Below are 20,045 nucleotides of genomic sequence, written 5' to 3'. Positions count from 1 at the left end.
TCGGGAGTTTCCTTAACTCAGCCTCTTCCTCCAGAGAGAAAACCCAGGTCTTCACAAAAGCGCCGGGTGCCGCGGCGCCGCCTCGGTGCTATTTTTGACTCAGGCAGTGCGCGGGGCAGCCCGGCACCAGGGGAAGGCGGGGGCTTCGCATCGGGCCGGAGAGCGGCGGCTGCAGCAAGATGGCGGCGGGTGGCGGAGCTGAGGTGGCCGCGGCTGAGGAGGAGCTGCGCGAGGCGGGAGACTCGGAGGACGAGGGCGGAGGCGACGCGGACGACGCCGAGGACACCTCGGACGAGTCCTCGGGGGAGGATGAGGAGAAGGAGAACGAGGCCGAGATCCAGCGCCTGGAGGAGCAGGTGAGGGGCGCGGGGGGCGGGTCCACGGCCTCCCAAGCCACGCCCCCGCCCTTCTGCCCCGGGGGCACTCCTGGCGTGTCTCTGCGCGAGTCTCTGCTCGGGCCGAGTTTCCGAGGGCTTCGCAAGGAGCGCGCAGCGGCAGGTGCTGCTCAGGGGGTGGCGATTTGGAGCGAAGGAAGTGAGCTGGGGAGTGGCTGGGGTTGCCAATCTCCAGGGGGCCCCTGGAGCTCTCCCAGATTACAATTGCAGGATTTGAGTCCAGTGGCGCCTTAGAGACCGAGCAGATTTTCAGAGTATGAGCTTTTGAGAGTATGAGCTCCCTTCTTTAGAGAGCTGCTGTAGCGTAGTGGTTGGGTTGTGAGTCAGCACTCTGCTGGTTCAAATCCCAAAACTACCGTGAGCTCAGCAGGTGGCCTTGAGGAGACCACTCCTCTCAGCCTCAGCTCCCCGGCTGTATTGCGGGGGGATAGTTATTTATTTATGCCATTTATAGTCTGCCTTTCTCACTGAGACTCAAGGCGGGTTACACAGTGTGAAATTAGTACAATCAATATCAAGGACAATTTCATAAACAATGCCAAAGGGTAAAGAAACACAAGTTTACAAAGACACAGCATAAGCAAGGATCAAATACAGAGCAGAAGAAATGCTGAAACAGGACATAAGCAATTCTAGGGCTGACATTAGATCATATGAAGCACAAGTAGCTCATAGGAGCACATATTTAAAGCAGCAGGTAGTACGTAAGGCAACATAGTGGTGAGGTCTAATGTCCCAAACTCATTAGCGAAGCATCTGAGAGCCCCTCCCTACAATACAAAAGCCTTTTTGAATAATTCGATTTTGCATTGTTTGAGGAAAGCTAGAAGAGTGGAGGCTCTCCTGACCTCAGCCAGGCTGTTCCACAGGGTAGGGGCCACCACAGAGAAAGCCCATGCATGGGCTGCTGTTGATTTTGCCCATGTGCAGGGTGTCCCTTACAGGATACCCTGAGAAGCTCCCTTCCTTCACTACTGTGCTGGGAGCCAATTTGTCTAGAACAGCACTACATAAGCATAGTTGTTATAATTGTGGAGATCAGTTTCCCTGGAGAATATGGCAGCTTTGGAGGATGCACTGTATGGCATCACATGCCTGTTGAGCTCCCTCCCCTATCCAAAATCTGTTGTTCTCAGGTTGTGCCCCCAAATCTCCTGGAATTTCCCAACCAGGAATTGGCAGCTCTAGGAGTGGCTCATGCTGAGATGCGTCAGGCAGCTTCCTCCTTTGTGGATGGGTGATTTGTCAGGGAAGGATTGTGCCATTTCCCTGCTTATAATGGGAGGAAGGTGAGCCTGGATTGCTCAGAGCATCGGGGGCGGGGGGGTTGGGGGTTGGGAAAAAGCTCAGCTGGAGCGGTGGGTCCAGTGCAGAGGCAGCACAGGAGGCCCACTGTGTTGGAGACAGTAGGATCTGGTTGTACCTGCCCTACAGTGAGAGCAGAGCTATCGCTTTCTGTCTCATCCTTCTGCAAGAAAATTCAGCCAGATCAGAAACTTGAGTAGAGATCTTGTGGTTAGTCTTTTCTCCAAGGATTGATAGTTGGGTTGTATTTCTGGATTTGGGAGGTAATTCTGATGTCAGTGCACCTGATTGCTGTGAAGGACATTCAGAACAGCAAATCACACATAGTTGCATTGGGCAGTCTTCATCTAATTCTGCTCTTCTCTGTAACAGGAGTAGTTGCTTTGCAGATACGGAGCAGTTATCTGTTCCTGTTGGAGGCTGACTGGAAGGAGAGAGGGCCAAAGAACCTTGAGGTGCAGAGTTGCACTGGTCAGAGGGGTCACTTGATGTTGAATTATTTCTTGCAGTTGCACTAGTTGTTTCCTTGCAGGATGTCAGTGTGTCTCAGAAGGCTTTGGGGGACTTTCTTTTTTAAAGATGCTATCAGCTCATGCCATGTTGACAGTGTGCATGGGGGGGGGGGTTCAACCACCACTGTCCATCATTTTAATAATGTGCAGAGCAAAATAATAGAGTTTGGATTCTATCCCAAGTAATTGATGAAGTTTGAGTATGGAGGTTTTGCTTTGCATTTTTTGGTGTTTTAACTTACAACAACAGCAACAAAAATAATATGACAGGCCTACGCTGAGCACTGCTTTCAAGTTGCCCATCCCCAGTCTTGGGAACTGCCAATCTGAAGTAGCCCAACAAGGTTTTTCCACTGGCTGCTTGAACTTGCTGTGCCTTAAAGAAACCTAATTGATCTGCGTATAATCCAGGAGAGCTGATATGGAGGGAATGTTTGTGTGGGTCTGGCTAGGATTCTTGCTCATGTGTGTCTGACTACCTTAAGAACACAACTGCAAGAGAATAAGCTTTAAGTCTTGATGGAGTGAACATGTAGCATATAAATAATACATTGTTTTATTGCTTTTCTTAAGCTATCCATCAATGTTTTTGACTATAACTGTCACCTGGACCTGATAAAATTGTTGCGCCAGGAAGGCGAGCTAGTAAAACTTCGAAGAGCCCGTCAGAAGATGAGTGAACTCTTTCCTCTCACAGAAGGTAGATGTCTTCAGCTTGCCTTGAAACTTGTGGCTTGTTCTTGATTGCTCTTAAAGCTCTGAAGATCATTATAGGATGGACTCATTTGGAACTTGAATGGGATGTTGTGTATGTGTGTTTGTTTGTGTGTGTGTACTTTGGGCTTTATACCTTTGCATAAGCTACAGAAAGACCTTATTCTTCTCATGCTGTTTACTTCTGAATTGGATATTTATGAAACCTGTGTGAGGCGGTTGAAGGTTTCCATTGTGAACTTTTGGTGGAGAGGTCCCTTTGCCCCCAAATTGAGACTGTCCAAAGATGCAGGAATAAACACTCGTTTATCAGGAAAACAATGAATGTGTTAAGTATTGACAACTATCGCAAGAACCATAAACACTGCTCTATACCTATATACTAAATCTTGACACTTACAGACATCTCACACTGAATGTGTGATTGTGTTGTATAACTGCTTGGAAATTTCAGTGGAAGGCCAGTGAACTTGCCCATCTCATATGCAGACTTACTTGTGATGGGCCAGTTCAAATATCTTCATTCGTATGTGGCAGTGTATGCAACTTCCCCTCCTCGGGGAATTTCGTTGCTTGCACACTTGAGTCATTTTGATTGTGGAAGATGTACTTTCAGCTGAGAGGATCCCAGTGGTGAGTCTGTCCTCTTTTCATTTTGTTACATTCCTCAGGCCTGTTATAGAAAGCCAACTTTTGGAAAGTCAGAAGGGAGCTTTGTCTGCTGTTGCCCCTGATGACCAAGGGACCTTCAGGGTCATTCCTCCCCCTCCCCCCTACCATGTGCAACTTCTTGAAATATCTTTAAATATTTGTGAGTGGTAGAGTTCTATGGATTATACCTATGTGTTGCAGAGATCTGGCTAGATTGGCTGAAGGATGAGATTCGAATGGCATCGGATAATTCAGAGCGGGAAAAAGTCTATGATCTCTTTGAAAGAGCTGTGAAAGACTACATCTGTAAGTTTTATTTTGGGGGGAAAGTCTCTATTTTACAGTTTTAACGTTCCATAGCTCAGTGTTAAAATGGGCTTCAGTCCAGAAATTCAGGCGTTTCCTGCTTGACACCGCTCTTCTCCAGCCAAAAGAGCATGGACCAATAGGGCTGCCCTTCCTCATCATGTGATTCTGAATTGAAAAATGGCCTCCTTCAAGCTGATGTACTGAAGCCTGGTTCTCCAGCTCCAGTGATTCCTCACCGACTATCTCACATGATTTTTGTAGGTGCCCTCTTGCTAGCTTTCTGCTGTGTTAACAGGTGCCTTCAGGGAAAGACTAAATAGAGCCAGAAGAATGTAAATCCAAATTAGTTCTAGCAAACAAGCTGAGGGGTGGGGAAGGTTACTTACATAGTTATGTAGGAGCAGATGAATGTTGATGTCCACAGAATTCAGGGGTAAGTGCTTGAGCAGAGAAACCTGCCAAGCTGCTCTTATCAGAGGAAAACAGAAGAGTCGTAGCCCCCTGACAGATCTGAGTAAATAATATCTCTATGGCTTTCCTTAGGTCCTGAGATCTGGCTTGAATATGCCCAGTACTCAATTGGTGGCATTGGCCAGGAGGGAGGCATTGAGAAAGTTCGCTCAATATTTGAAAGGGCGTTAACCGCGGTTGGTCTTCATGTGATAAAAGGAGCTGCCATTTGGGAGGCCTTCCGGGAGTTTGAAAATGCCATCTTGGAAACAGTGCAGGTAAAGCCTCTGGCACCTTACCCACCCTAAATTTGTGCATGTGGCAGGTGGTATGTTCCTGAATTTCTTTGGTGAAGAGACAGCCTGGTGGTTAAAATGCTACTCCATAACCTCCTGGCAAGTCATTGGACAACTAGGTGGTGGTAAGTGGAGAAAGGTTGATGCACTCCGAGGGCATTGACCTTCTCTGGGTCTAGATTAGAGCAGGATACTATAGATACAGAGGAAGGAGTGTGCCAGAGAGAGGACGGGGGCTCAGTTATCTCTGCAGGAGTCTTCCCTTGGTCTCCTATCGCCCCAAGGGCAGGGGATGGTTTTCCTTCTTGTTGGCATTGGGTCCACAGATCTCATTGGTATGGAGCTTATTTTCTTTAGATGAGCATGCAGTCCAGTTTATGGTGAGGGGAAGTAGATTGTGCTGCCTTGCAGCATCTCTTCCACCGTGCTCATTTGTGGGTGGTTTTCAGTCTTCTGATGCTGTGTGAGGCTGCCTGCCTGCCTGATGGCCCTGGCCTTTTCTCTGTTCCGGCAGCCGACAGCTGGCAGCGTTCCATCTCCTGAGCAGCAGCAGACCATCTGTACACAGCTTGAAAAGATCCATGCACTATTCAGGCGCCAGCTGGGGATTCCACTGCTGGGTAAGAACTGGTGAGCTTTAATGGCTGCGCTCTCGGGCTGCATCTCTCGGAAGGAGTCTCGTATGTGGTGAAGCTGCTGATCTACTGATGGAAGTGGGTGGGTGAGTGGGTGGTATCTTGAGGGTTCCTTTAGACAGGGACATCAGAAGGGAACATATGGTGTGCAGGTAGGACTGTATCTCTTGCAGAGGTCCTTGGAATGGTTCTTGGTGGCAGTTTTCTGTTTGGAAGGGGAGGCTTTTGGGGATATAAGGAAAAAACGTTGTGCTATGGATAAGCGCTGGAATGGCTGCAACACCATCTTGCATACTCCTAAACAAAATTCTTGTAATTACGGTGAAGCACTTTAAGGATATTGGAAACATTGTTAGGCTTGGTCTCTGCCTGTCTTTCACTTTTTGTTCTGATGCTTGATTTTTGGAGCTCTAGCACATTGGAGGCCACAAACCCGAGTCAGAGAGCATCTAATTTCAGTGTCACAAATGCCAGGGTCACCAGGTGCCTTGGAATTAGTTGCCGACTTCTGCCAGCTCTCTCTTTGCCCCTTAAGAGGGGAATGGGTGGGAAAGGGGGACAGAAACGCAAGAATTCACCCGGTGTCTGCCTACAGCCTGTGAGGTCTGAACTGAGCCTTCTGTCCTGCGTCTGAAAGGAATGCTCGAACAAAGGCCTCTTGGCGGCTGTTTAGCTTTCTGATTGGGCTCTTCATGGCTCGCTCAAACTGCTTTTGAATCAGTAGAACTGAACTGTATTCTGCTATTAAAAATTCTAGCCTCTGAATGTTTATGTTTATGTCCAGACATGGAGGCTGCTTATGCCGAATACGAAGAATGGTCTGAAGAGCCGATCCCAGAAGAGGTGATCAAGAATTACAAGAAGGCTTTGCAGCAGATGCAGAAATGTAAACCGTACGAAGACGCACTGGTAAACTGGGGCCCTATCCACCTTTGCGTTTTCCCAACTGATAGCAATGCAAATAGTGTTGAGAAAACTAAGTATTGTGTGTACAGTTTTTGATGTCCACTGCTCGAATAGGTTGCCTCCCCCCCACAGCCTCTGCTGTGCATGCTTTAAATAGGAAACAGTCTTACACGAAACTGTTTTATAGGTCCAGCGTTTTGTAGGTTCAGAGCTCTTTTGAACTCAGGAATTCATTTTTAAAAAACAGAGTTGTTTGACCACAATTTTCTGAACTTGGTTACACAGCACATAATTTAAAACGCTTTCTGCCTTTGCCTTCCAAATATTGTTGTGGTGCTCTTACGAACTTTGTGAGAGGAGCACAAGCTCTGAGAGCAAATTGTCCAGGGTTCTTCTCAGATTTTACTGATTGGCAACAGCCTGGCTCGGTGCAGTCTCTTTGGTGGCTCCAGTCCTGTGGATCAGCTCGCCAGAGGGGATCAGAAAGCTGCCTGCACTTTTGTCATTGCGCAGAATATGCAGCACAGAAATTTTTAGGGGGGCATTTTCATAAAGGGATAAGAGCTGTATGGAACAGCTCAGGAGGTTGCTTTGATAGAATATAGATACAGGATCCGGATTGTTGGCTGTAGCAGTGTTCGTATATATTAGCTTCCTTTTGCTGCACCTTTGGTACCATCTTCTGTATTACGGCATTGTGATGCCTAAGATATTTTGGTTTTTGCTGTTGTTTAACTCCTGCATTGGTCACCGCTTCCTTACCAAACTGTTTTTTAAATTTTGTAATCTGCCTTAAGTCTCAGTGAAAAAGATGTAATTACACATTGAAGTAAGTAAATGAAGTAAGTAGAGGGATTTAAACCCAGGTCCGAGTCTCTGTTTACTGGGTCTCAAGTATCCCAAGCAGCTACCCTCCTGGGATTCAAAGCTGTGTGTTGTTGTTTTTTTCAAACCTTCACAAAACCTGTATGTTCGAGTCTAGCACACCTGAAACCTTCTTGGATCACACTCTCCAGGCTTTGTATAGAAAGTATCATGCCACCCTACCCTTCCTAGTGTGCTGACATGGCTTCCTTTCTCTACTTTTGCTTGCTTTACAGTTGGTAGCCGAGGCACCAAAGCTGGCAGAACATCAAGCCTATATTGACTTTGAGGTGAAGGCTGGAGATCCAGCTCGCATTCAGCTGACGTACGAGCGAGCCCTGGCAGAGAACTGCCTTGTGCCTGACCTGTGGGCTCGGTATACTCAGTATTTGGTAAGAAGTCCAGCATTGGTGACTTCTGGGGGATGCACTTCTTTGTTTTGCCCAGCTTTACTACTAATTTTTTTAACCGTGGCTGCGTGCACTGAAAGGGTTAACAGTCTGCATGCTGGCAATCCTGAGACCGGCATAGATGTTGTATATTTGCTTTCAGGCAATACATAAATTTAGCTTTGCTGTGTGCTGTGTGTGGGGATCTGTACACTGCTGAAGACGTTCCTCTTAACCCCCCAGACCTTACTCAACTGCTTTTCTGAATTTTGTTCTTTCAGCAGCTTTTACCCGTATGCTTTAGATAGAACGTCTTCATAAGGATTAGAAACGTGTTTTGTATTTTTAATGGAGATTCTCAGGAAAGCGAATTCTGAGCTCAGTGTAATGTCTTGGCTCTTGTCAAAGAAGTGCAAACTCACAGCCCTCGCCTGGCTCATTGAGAGGGGGTGTTTTATTTCCCAGGACAGGCAGCTGAAGGTGAAAGAGCTGGTCCTTTCTGCCCACGAACGGGCTGTCAGGAACTGTCCTTGGACCGTCAAACTGTGGAACCAGTACCTGCTGGCCATGGAGAGGCATGAAGTGGAGCATCAGCTCATTTCTGGTAAAGAGATGCTGTTGAAATACAGGTTGCCTCTTGTAATATTTCCGTTCCCGAGAACTTGCCTGCCAACCTTTTTTCTGGTCTGAGCTCTGGACTTACACAGGCAGGGACAGTGTACAAAAAACCATCTGGGCCTGTTTGTCATGCAGTCCTGGGGCTTCATTTCAGCCAGGTGAGTTCCTCTTGTGGAAACGTCACCTTTGGTGTGTAATGGCTGCCTGCGGCTATGATTTGGGGGAGGGGGAGGGGACTCTGAGCCAGGGCTAAGCACCCATTCATTTTCAGGGGTGAGCCTTTGGATGATGGCCAAAGTCTCATTTGTGCTCCTTATTTTCCTTTTCCTCTCTCAGAAAATTTTGAAAAGGCTTTAAATGCTGGCTTCATTCAAGCTACTGACTATGTGGAAATCTGGCAGGCATACCTGGACTATCTGCGAAGACGGGTGGATTTTACTCAAGGTAATTGTATCGTGGCTAAAGTCTTGGGAAATGTTGGCTTTGGTTATGGTAGTCTTCAGGCTAGGCCTTATTAAGAGGTCTCATGTTCTTAGTCAGGTAGAGGGGTAGTAAATCTTTTTTTTGTCTGGGCTGTATTGCTCCTGGGTGCAGGTTGACTGAATTCTGTACGGGAAAAGTCTCCTCCGTGTTGCAAACTAGCATGAGCGGGGGGGGGGGGGGAGGCAAATGAACAATCCTCCCCCTCTCCAGCTAGCTTTCTGTGTGTGTAGGGAGCATTCAAGCACGTGGGGCCTCGTCTTTCATTCCAAACTGACGTAGTCCAGGGGCAGAATTGTTCCCTGCCAGCTGGGGAAGCGAACAGGCCTTTGACTTTTGCTACGTGGCTCTTTAAGAGGAACTGGGAACGGCTGAAAGCTCATTTCAGTTGCATGTGGGGAGCTGGTAAGCAAAGGGGAGGCCCCGAAGACCTCCTCTGCTTGCTCTTCCCCTTCCTGTCCTTGCGGTGCAGCCATTGTTTTAACGGCCCCTAAGAGTGGAGACTTGCCTCCCTTTGCTGTCGTCGTGTCCCCCCCCCCCCCCCGCTTCACGGCTGCACTCAGTCTTTATGCACCCAGCAGTGATCTCGCCAGCTGAAAGTGTTCTGAAACAAATTTTTGCTGTGGCCAGTTTGGCTGACCTGTGCAAACTTTTCTTTCCCAGTTCTTTTTATCTGACCTCCCTCCCATTTTCCTCCTGCCTTTCCTTGGGGGAAATACGTGTCTGTTGCTTGCCGTTTTTCAGACTCCAGCAAAGAACTGGAAGAACTGAGGTCTGCATTTGCCCATGCCGTGGAATACTTGAAGCAAGAAGTAGAAGAGCGTAAGCGGGAGCTTTCTGTGTTAAACCCATGCATGCGTGGCTGTGTCCTGGAGATGCAGGAGTGAAAGCTTAAGAGGGATTCTAAGCCCCTTTTGTGCAAGAGTCATGGGCCTCCTTCAAGGAGCAGCAGCAGCAGCTCGACCTTCCCTCCTCTCCCTGGTTTCCATGACAGAGCAGCCCTGTGGAATGTGTCCTTCAAGGCCCATTAGCCCAGCATTGAGCACCCGGCTCTCCGAGCTAGTCTGCCTCTGAACAGGGAGGTTCTATTTAAGTCTGTCGTCCTTGCTGCTGTTGCTGCTGTTCCTGCAAGGTTGTGAAAGGTCCGGATACCTCTGGCTTCCCCTGTCTGAGCCAAACGGGGAGGGAAAGAGGGTGCCCAGAGGGGGAGGGACTTTGAATAGGAAGCCACAGCTATGGCATCCAGCCACCACAAGGGATACAAAGCATTCCTCTGTGGAACCACCCAAACCAGAAGTGTGCCATGTTTGGGGCTTGGTTGCTTTTAGCGTTTGGCGTCAGGCAGCCTGGATGATGCTGTGCTTCAGTGGCCTAGAGAATCTCTATCCTCCATTGCTGTCTGTTAGGAGTCATCTCGGTCTCCTTTGTCTGCAGGGTTCAGCGAGAGCGGGGACCCTTCGTGCACCATCATGCAGACCTGGGCGAGGATTGAGGTACTGTTGGTCACTGGGCTGCTGCTTCTGGTTACGCATAGAGAGTGTGACACAGCGCGCGGTAACTCCTTCAGTGGCGAGGCCTTTTCCAGCATACCCGTGAGGGCTGGAGGCTCTTTCCGTTGGCTGCTTGGCCCGTCCAGCTGCTCTCAGTCTTTCTGCAGAGGAAGCGGGGAGGGACCGTAAGGCCCCAGCCACCAGCCAGCTTCTACCAAATGTGTTTTTAAGCTTTCTCGGTTGGACGTCTTTGGGGGTCTTCTTTGCAAAAGGAAGCCGGGATATAGACAACACAGTGAAAAAAAGGAACAGGAGCCTAACAGTCATTCATTAAATATAACTAATACCGTGACTGTAAAGTAATTGTAAAAAACTGTTTGAACAATATTAAAATCAGTTCCCTGCAAACCTTTGCTGCAGAAAGGTCTTGGTGCCATTGCATAATATCGCCAATACAAAGCTAAAGAACACGCTGCGATATTCATCACAAACCCTGTTGGGTCTGTGAACAGCACTAGCAGATTTACCAGCCCCCTATCACCATTTAGTTCATTAAAACCATGCGCCAGACTTGCCTGGGCCAGGCTGCTCTTGCAGTGGCGTGCTGACGGTACAGCCAACGGCAGGTTTGAATGTATTTCACGAAATAGTTTGAAACTCTGCTTGGCCTTTTAAAACCTAAACTTGGTGACTTGATGCCATTTGAACCTACTGGAGCTTATGAAGTGTCTGCTCTGCCACCTGTCGCAGCCCCTCCTGTATGAAGCTGTGTAATTGTGTTGGTCCCTCTCGCATAAATTGCCTGTTCTGATCAGAGCTCTCCATGGCAAACAGAGGGCCTTTAAACGGGAGATCCCTGGGTTTGCACCCAGCGTCTTCCACATCCAAAAGCAGGCTCTGTCTCTGAGCTGTGGGTCGTCTTCTGGCTTTTCCTCAGGCCCGCCTGTGTAACAACATGCAGAAGGCTCGAGAACTGTGGGACAGCATCATGACGAAAGGGAATGCCAAATATGCCAATATGTGGCTGGAGTACTACAACTTGGAGCGGTGAGAGAATTTGCGAGTGCTGCTCCAGAGACCCCAGCCTGGTGCCTCTGTCTGCAGAAAGTAGGGGGTTTTTGAGCATTAAAGGGAAAGTAGGTTGGATGACCTAGATCCATTCCGCTAACAGCAGTGCTTTCCCTGACTCCAGAAGCCTTCCCCAGTTGTAGCTGTTAGTGGAACAGATCTGCAGGGTTGGACCCAGCGGCTTGACTTCCCCAGGTCTAATTGAGAAGTGTCTGTGAAAGTCCTACTGACCATGATGAGTTGAAAAGCTGAGAGCAAAATGAAAATTCCCACCACTCTCTTAAAACCAGCCTGTTCAGAGGCCGTTTCTTTGTGCACTGTCGTGTTTAAGCAAACATTCTGTTGCTCATTCTCTGGAATTTCTGCCCAACTGCTATTCTGTCCCCTTTTCCTGCCTCTGGCAGTTCTGAGTTTTGTGTCCAGTATGAATTGCAGGCCATATTTTCTAGTTAGTTAAAAGCCTTGTGTGAAAGGTGTTGCAGAGCAGCTGCAGTGCAATAACGGCATCTAGGCAATGTGGGCTGCTTGCTGTGCTGTCCTAAGTAGCTGTACCTTCCAAGCCAGTTTGAAACAACATCCTTAGAAGAGTGAGGATGCAGTTGCTTGAGTGAGAAGCCTGCTGTGTTGTGCCTGCAAGTGGCATGCTGCAGCAGTAAGGCCCTTCCTTTTGCTTTCTGTCTGCAGGGCACACGGTGATGCCCAGCACTGTAGAAAGGCCTTGCACCGGGCAGTGCAGTGCACAACCGACTACCCAGAGCATGTCTGTGAGGTGCTACTTACACTGGAAAGAATTGAAGGTAAGATGCTTTGATGCCCTCCCGAGTTGGAGTACGCCGTCGCAGTAATCAGGGAACTTGTAGCATGGAAAAGTTTGCTTCCCTCACCTGACCGGGTGGGTATGGAACAGGCAAATGGCCAAGAAACTGGAAAGCAGGAGCGTGCCTGGGCTGCTGGAAGGCTAGCAGCTCCTGCTAGGGGAGCAAAGAGGGTTTTCTAGGTCCAAAGTCCAGGCTCTGCAAGGGAAACTCTGGCTTCAGCAACCCCAGAGCAAGAGTGACAGGCCCACCGTTGCCTCTCTAGCCAGGCTGTTCATATATTCTTCTTTTGGTGCAGCCATATCACGTCTTTCATCTTTTAGAAGCTGTGGAAGCACTTTTTTTTTTTCTTAAAGCATGCTCAGGATTAAAAATGTACCGTATATTGAATTTTGTCCCAGTTGGTCCAGCAATGTTTTCACTTACTTGTGCAGTTGCAAGGTTTAGTATGACTCTGCCGTGCATCTTGAGGGAGGCGTGCAGGATGGACTGGAAGGCTAAAGTGCCTTTTCTTTCCTCTCTCTCTCTCTCTCTCTCTCTCTCTCTCTCAGGCACTTTAGAAGACTGGGATGCAGCCGTTCAGAAGATAGAAAACCGTCTTGCTCGAGTGAATGAGCAGAGAGCCAAGGTTGGGGCAGCTCTTTGGTGTGTTTTTGGAAAGAAGCGTGCCTTTTTTTTTTTTTTTTTTGGAGGCATGGTGGCCTAGAGTTCTCTCCCGAACCATGAGTTCCTTCAGTTTGTGCTTTGCCTGGATGATCATGCTCATTTCTCTTGATTTAAGATCTTGAGTAGCAGACTAAGAAGTAACTACCTCTGTCCTTTCCCCGCCAGTTCCTAGGTAATGTGCTGAAGAACCCACCTGTTACGGGTGGGCTAATCCTGCCATGTTCTGCTTTGCTCCCCTAGTTGCTGCCAAGGGAAAAACACCCCCCAGATTGGCCTCTTTTCTCTCTCAAGGACATGTGTGTCCCTCTCTCCCTGACCTTAGGCAGGGCTAGCCCAACAGAACAAGCCCCCAGAGAACTGCATTAGGGCTTTTGTATTGTGAGGGATGCCTTCTGTGAAGCTTCATTGTGATCTGAGATTGCTCCCCGGTATTGCTTGTGACTGAGAAGTGTCCTGGGGCTGCAGTCCTTGGCTTTGTGTGGGGCAGGCAATCAGTCAGGCCAGCCTTGATCCCGATTCCTGGCCTTCCGTTAGCCCACTTTTCCCTGTGGTCCCCACCCCCTTCCATTTGGTTTCCATCCATGCTGTCATCACCCCCATGCCATGCCAAATGATCGGTTTTCATTCTGTTTCCACCCCATTTCCCCTCATGCCACCTGTGCCCGCTAGTTCTTTGTCTCCCCTCCCCTTTCCCCACTCTGCTGCACGGATCGTGTGCTGTACGTGGGCTCCATCCCAGGGTAATGTAAGAACGCTGCTCCTCTTGGGAATGTGGATATTCTTCTTGGGCTGCGATTTGCTAGCAAGGCCGCTTTACTTTCCAGGCTGCTGAGAAGGAAGCTGCCATTGCTAAACAGGAAGAAGAGAGGACTGAGCAGCGGAAGCAGTCTCGGGCGGAGAAGAGAGCGGCCAAAAAGTCCAAGAAACCCAAGGCTGGAGAGAAGCGTAAAGCGGATGACGACGATGGGGAATGGGGGCAGGAAGAGGAAGGTGCGGATTCCATCAGAGCAGGCGAGCTCTCCGGGACCCTTCCGTGGCCTGCACAGAACAGCTGCTCTGCCCCTGTGCTTCGAGGGAGCTGCTCTTCGGGCTGGGATCAGGGACCTGGGTTTGAATTGGTGTCTGGGGTCCTGAGGGTGTTTGCTGGGCAATGCTTGGGATTGCTCAGAAGGCAGAGGTAAAGCAACCAGATTTTTGGTGCAAATCCAAAGCTCATGCTTAGAGTAAGTTTTGCCACTTGGTGGATCTTCCTGCCCAGTTGAGTGAAGCTGAGAGATTGTTTGGAGCTCTCGGCCAGGGCGGTGACCATTGCCCTTCTCCTATGGCAAGCCTTGCTGCCTGCCTCTGTATATAAGCACTTAAGTCTCCTTAATATTCTTGGGGGGCCTGGAGCAGTTGGGCCCATGGGCCTCTTCTTCCTGCTTCCCCCTCTCAGCCGCAGCCTGTAAGAGAGTATTTATTAGGGGTCTAGGAGGAACTGTATTGGAGTTCTGTGCTCCCCTGAGAGGATAAGATGCTACAGGCAGAGAAGGAAGCAGGGTGATATTTGGTGGTTCCTTGTGCTCTGCCTCTGGATAGTTTTGCTGCATGCTTAGCTGCCCATCCATAGGTGAGATGTGGATCTTGTGAGTGGCACAGGAGAATTGAGAGGGCACATGCTAGCTCACTTGCTCGCTCACTCCTAATGTATACCATCTGCTTACCACCTGTAAATGCCTGTATGTTCATGGGGAATGGCTCACTCGATTGACCTTCCTTTGACCAGCTGAGCAGCCCAGCAAGAAGCAGAAGGGAAGCGGCAATATGCTGGATGAGGATGAGGAGGAAGACATGGAGATGGAAACGGGGCTCTTTGGACGGGACATGCCAACGAAAGCAGACTCGAAGCCAAAGGAGGCGGCAGCAGCTGCAGCTTCCAAGTGGAAAGAAGCCCCCAAAATCCTTCACAACAGCGAGAAAGACAACGTCACAGTCTTTATCAGCAACCTCTCCTACAGCATGACGGAGCCAGAAGTGAAGCTGCGGGAGCTCTTTGAAAGCTGTGGGGAGGTGGTAGAAATCCGCCCCATCTTTAGCAACAAGGGGACTTTTCGGGGCTACTGCTATGTGGAGTTCAAGGATGAGAAGACGGCTTTGCAGGCTCTCAGCCTGGACCGCAGAATCGTTGAAGGGAGGCCAATGTTCGTGTCTCCTTGTGTTGACAAGAACAAGAACCCGGATTTTAAGGTACAAGAATCTGGGTTGTACGTCTCCCACCCCACCCATAATGTGATCGCCAGTCAGGGGGTTTCTAAGGCAGTAGGAATGATTCCGCATCTCAGAGTACGAGTCTTGGTTGGAGGGGGCTGCCCCGGTGATGACGATGGCCTGGTTCAGATCATGGCCCTCTCCTGGCTTCAGGGCTGAGCATGGGAGGTGCCCGCTGTACCTGCACTCAGGTGGGCCTGCATCCTTAGCAGTTCATGCTTCGAGCAGAACCCGTCAGGCTGGTGCAGGGAATGGGCGAAAGGCAGAATTTTGAAGAGTCTGGATTTAACCCCCTGTCCTTCATTCATGGTCTCTATAGCAGCTCACCCACTGTTTCCATAGAACAGATGCATTCTCTGTTTCATACTGTTTATACAAAATGGTTTGTGTAGAAAGAGAAGCTTGCATTTTTAGATGTGAAAGATGAAATCCTGAATGTGTGTTGGTAAGATGCAGTGCTGGCTGTAAAGTTTGATTTAAATGTGAGGAGGGCAAGGTAGAAGCACTCTGTTCTGAACTTTGCACTCACGCCAGTTCTCGTTTTAACCTGTGCAACGTGGCTGTGTGAGCTATGTAGCCTCTTTACACAGGCAGTGGCCTGCTTCAGAGGAGGCACGGTGCGATCGCGAGGTCCATGGGAGAGGACTTCTGCCTGAGCCGGCAGCATATTGAAATCTGGCCTTGGTTTGTTTGACTGGGGAGAGAGAAGAACATTTCTTTTCCCTGCAGGTGTTCAAGTACAGCACTGCCTTGGAGAAACACAAACTCTTCATATCTGGCCTACCTTTCTCCTGTACAAAGGAAGAGCTGGAGGAAGCATGCAAGGCCCATGGGAACGTGAAGGAGATCCGGCTGGTCACCAACCGAGCAGGAAAACCCAAGGTACGTTCATAGCCAGGGCCCTGCTCTCCACAGACTCTAAGCAGTCTCCTGCGGTTCCGGTTGGACACATGCAGGGCTCATTTTGAGGGGGAACACGCAGGAATGCAGTTCCGGCAGTTCCCCAGAGAGGTCACATGACATCTGGCCCTGCCCACCTGACTCTCGGCCATTTTGGGCCCATTTCGGCCCGGATCGGGCCTCTGACGGGTCATGGATCACTCTCCCGCTCAGCAGTGGCCCGATCCTGACCATTTTGGGCCCCTTTTTGCCATTTTGGGCCCAAATTTGGCCCTGAATGGCCAGGATTGGGTCCAAAACAGCCAGGATAGGTGATGTCAGGGGGCGCAGCATATGCAAATCAGTTATGCTAATGACACACTTCCAGGGATGGCAAGTGGCATGGCATATGCTAATGAGTTCCTCCAGCTCTTTTTCTATTAAATGACCCCTGGACACACGGGATGGGTCCTTTGGTGCAACTGTTGACTTCAAAGGTGGGTTGGCACAGAGGAGAGTGAGAGGGGCCTCTTGTGTGCCAGTGAATTATTTTTTTATGCCCTGCCTTTATTTAAAAATAAATACTCAAGGCAGGTTAAAAAAGAAAAATTTAAAAACAGCACAAAAGATTTAAAAACCTGATTCACAACCATTAACATCTAAAGACATTTTAAAATGCACCAGTCGAAAATTTAAAAAATAAAAATGAAAACCTTTCCAGAGTAAAAAAGTTTTCATATAATGCTGGGAGTTTTCCAGTGAAGCAGTCACTTGCCGTTCAGAGCCCACCTTGTTGTGGGGGAAAGTCTTGTTGACAACCTGTTGCCTTGTTTGTAGGGTGTTGTAGTGGTTCGGGTGTCCGACTAAGACCGGGGAGACCCAGCTCGAAATCCTAACTCAGCCTTGAAGTTCACTCAGCGCCCTTGGCCTAGTCAAGTTCCGCCTGCCTAACGTATCCTGCAGGGTGGCTGTAGGGATAATTCGAGGGAGGGGGGGGGACCATCACTGCCACCCTGAATTCCTGGGAGGGGGAGGGCAAGATACAAAAGCGATCGATCCATGGCTGTAATCATCATCCTGGCCAGGACCAAAAATTATATTTAAGCATTCTTGTATATGTTTAGAGAACTTAGCTGTGTTAGTCTGTAGTTGCAAAATAGTAAAGCCTCTAACAAAGAGAGCTGTGGCTCTCGAAAGCTTATGCTACAATAAAGTTGGTTAGTCTTAAAGAAGGAACTGGACTCTTCACTGTTTTGTATATGTTTGGTTCCAATTCCTCAGGTGCTGCATTTGCTGACCAAGTGGGTCCTTTGCTTCTTGTGAAAAGCTGCGTTTGGTTTTTGAAACATTGCCATTCTGTGTTGCTTCCTCATGCTAGATGACTTCTATAAACTAGCACCCACTAAATTATGTGGCATCATTTTATTCTGATAGGGCCTGGCCTATGTGGAGTTTGAGAATGAAACGCAGGCCTCTCAGGCCGTGCTGAAGATGGATGGTCTCACCATTAAAGACCATGTAATCAAGGTGGCTATTAGCAACCCTCCTGCCCGAAGATTTCCTGAGAGGCCAGAGGCTGCCGGGAGAGCACCTCAGGCACTGGTCCCACGACAGATCTATGGCGCGTGAGTATTTGATGAGGGCTGTCTGTATACGTGGTGAGGTAGAGAGTACAGAAGGGCTCATGCCCGGTTCAGCGAGCGTCCTGCCTTTGTCAGAAAATATTGTATGTTCTGGGGACACGTTTCATTTTTATTGCAATAAAGGGGAGCAAGGCAGAAATTTGACAGAGATGTGCAAAGCTTCCAAAGCAAATGGACAGTTCTCGTGGTTGTAAAGTCTTCCTTCCATGCACAGGCACAGCTGTAGTGTGGATGTGTCTAGAGACAGACAGAAGCCCACTCATACATCCCGACACCTCCCCCCCCCAACCATTTATTTGTTGGGAGGACTTGAACTTCCTGGATATTTTGAAAGCACAGGAATATGTCGGCCTTTTGGGAGGGAAAAGATCTCGAGAAATCAAGTTCCTAAACTTTGTGGCTGTGAAAATGTTCTTTAAGAGAAAATTCAGGAGCCAAGAGGGGACAGCAAGACTTGTGGTGGTGGTTGGTAGGGCTTCAGAGCCCTCTCTACTCCTTGTGCTTTTTCATAATGATCAAAACCAGATGACAGGCACAGGGTGCAGAATCCTGCTTTTAGGGTGTAGAATTTGCATGACAGCATTTTTTATTTCAATGCACAATAATCCAACTTTTCGTGTCACTTGAGTGTAACTTCAGTCATGTCTTGTTCTTTTCAAAGCCGTGGGAAAGGAAGGACCCAGCTCTCGTTGGTCCCTCGTGCTTTGCAGCGCCAGAGTAACCCCACCGCCAAGGCGGCAAACGGAGTGGCTCAGAACCCGCCAGAGACCCCACCCCTTTCTGCAGAGGAGCCCAAAAAGATGTCTAATGCGGACTTTGCCAGGATGCTTCTGAACAAATGAGGTCACAATGGGCAGGGTTATAAAATGCCAGGGGGAGATGGCTTTTGTACTGGCAAGTCTCAACCATGTTTGTTCTCCTCTAGACCTCTGCACCTATCACACTTGACAGCATGCAGCTGGTGAAATTGAGAGCCAGGAACGGGGTGTGTTGGGTTTTATGACGGGATGGCAGTGCAGAATCTGGTAAAATGGGTTTAAATCTTTAAGTGCTCCCTCATATTGAGGGGTAATCTGGAAAGAACTCACATTGGAGGTTGGGTTACAAATCAAAGTTTAATTAAGGTCCTTAGTTCTCTTAAAATCTTTTTAAGAAAAGAAGAATTTAACATGAAAGCTTGTTACTGTGAACTACAGAACCCCACCACAACTGAAGATCCAGTGGTGGGTAACTCACAGCACACAGCACAGTTCGGATTGGGTCCCGTGGATCCATTCTGCTAATGTTGGTGGCTTCCTCTGGCAAAAGGAGATCCTCTCGAGACAGAGTAATGCATCTTGCCCTGGGGAAGGCACTGCAGTTTAGTGAAATGGATTAACAGGAACCAGGCCTTTATTCAAACCCACCCCCCTCTATGTTGTGGCTGTATCCAACACCTTCTGTACAAAGTTGTTATAAATAGTAATAACCATAATGGCCTATTTTAGTACTGGGGTGCCACGATTGGCATTTATAATGAAACTGGATTGACGATTCACTCAAGTTGGTATGTTTTATATATATATTATATATATAAATATATAACGTATTTGTAAATGACATGCCAATTATTTCTAAGCTTTGTTCAACACAATGCTAGGGAAATCTCCTATACAAGCCAGGATGTGCTGCTTCAGTTGACTGTTTGGTGTTTTGTTTGCTGAACATTTTTTTACATATGTATTTTTTCTTGGCCATTTAAGTTCCTGAATTTGTTGAGGTTTTTTTTTTTTTTTGGCCTCTTCAGTTTTTTTTGTACACCATGTGAAATGTGAGCTCCCCTTCTACCTTGAGTTCATTAAAGTACAGTTCTTGAAAAGTGTGATTTGCATTTGAATGCTCGTGAAAATGGAGGGCTATCTGGGTGGAGGAAAAAGGGCACTTACAGCGTCATTGATTGGGACTGCCTGCAGTGTGTAACACTGGAATTTTAAAAAAAATACGAGAATTGGGAGTACCTGCGCAGAACGCGTTTAAGCAACCTGCCACAGGAAAATGTTGAATCGCACGGACCAAATTCATTCATTCACCGAAAGAAACCTGGAGGCTCTTTCTGCAGTGAAAAATAAAAGTTTAGAATTCTGACAAGGGCCGTAAGAAATGGAAGCGTTCCCTTTGCATGAAAAAGACCCCCCCCCCCTCTCTTTCGTAACCATTAGGCATTCTGGCACATGCACGGCAATTTCCACAACAGCCATGAAGTTATGAGGTTTCTTTTGCCCAATGAAGCCTCCATAAACTTTAGAGCAAGTCCTGGATGTTAGATTGATTCCAGTTGACTGTCTATGCTTTGATATTGGATGCGGGACTGAATGGGTGCAATTAGTGCAATTCAGCAGAGCACTTTCCGAGGCAGGAGGGGACAGAGTTTCGTTACCAAAGATCCAGAGGAGTTAGCCGTGTTAGTCTGCAGTAGCAAAATTGCAAAGAGTCCAGTAGTATTATTGTAACATAAGCTTTCGAGAGCCACAGCTCTCTGGTGGTGCATATGACAAAGACAGCTGTGGCTCTCGAAAGCTTATGCTACAATAAAATTGGTTAATCTTAAAAGGTGCTACTGGACTACTTGCTGTTTTGTTACCAAAGTGCTATCTGCAGAAACCTCTGGAAGACACAGTTGCAAATAACTTCTTCCTTATTGTAGAACTGAGTCTGTAGGAGGTGGTCATTGTAT

At 48.3% G+C, this 20,045-nt stretch overlaps 1 protein-coding gene across 1 annotated transcript; it reads left to right on the top strand.

Moving 5' to 3' along the window:
• Positions 1-74: 74 nt before the first annotated feature.
• SART3 (spliceosome associated factor 3, U4/U6 recycling protein) lies at positions 75-19,205 on the top strand. Its single transcript, XM_054996720.1, has 19 exons — positions 75-356; positions 2,786-2,912; positions 3,779-3,883; positions 4,430-4,614; positions 5,147-5,252; positions 6,052-6,176; positions 7,274-7,429; positions 7,892-8,030; positions 8,381-8,488; positions 9,269-9,346; positions 9,959-10,017; positions 10,952-11,061; positions 11,767-11,879; positions 12,449-12,525; positions 13,388-13,553; positions 14,329-14,789; positions 15,540-15,692; positions 17,124-17,314; positions 17,994-19,205. The coding sequence occupies exons 1-19, from the start codon at positions 180-182 to the stop codon at positions 18,172-18,174; spliced, it is 2,817 nt and encodes a 938-aa protein (XP_054852695.1). The 5' UTR covers positions 75-179; the 3' UTR covers positions 18,175-19,205.
• Positions 19,206-20,045: the final 840 nt, after the last annotated feature.

This window comes from Eublepharis macularius, chromosome 13 (genome assembly GCF_028583425.1).
Source record: "Eublepharis macularius isolate TG4126 chromosome 13, MPM_Emac_v1.0, whole genome shotgun sequence".
NCBI classification, from domain to species: Eukaryota; Metazoa; Chordata; class Lepidosauria; order Squamata; family Eublepharidae; genus Eublepharis; species Eublepharis macularius.
This window is presented reverse-complemented; position numbering and strand designations above follow the sequence as displayed.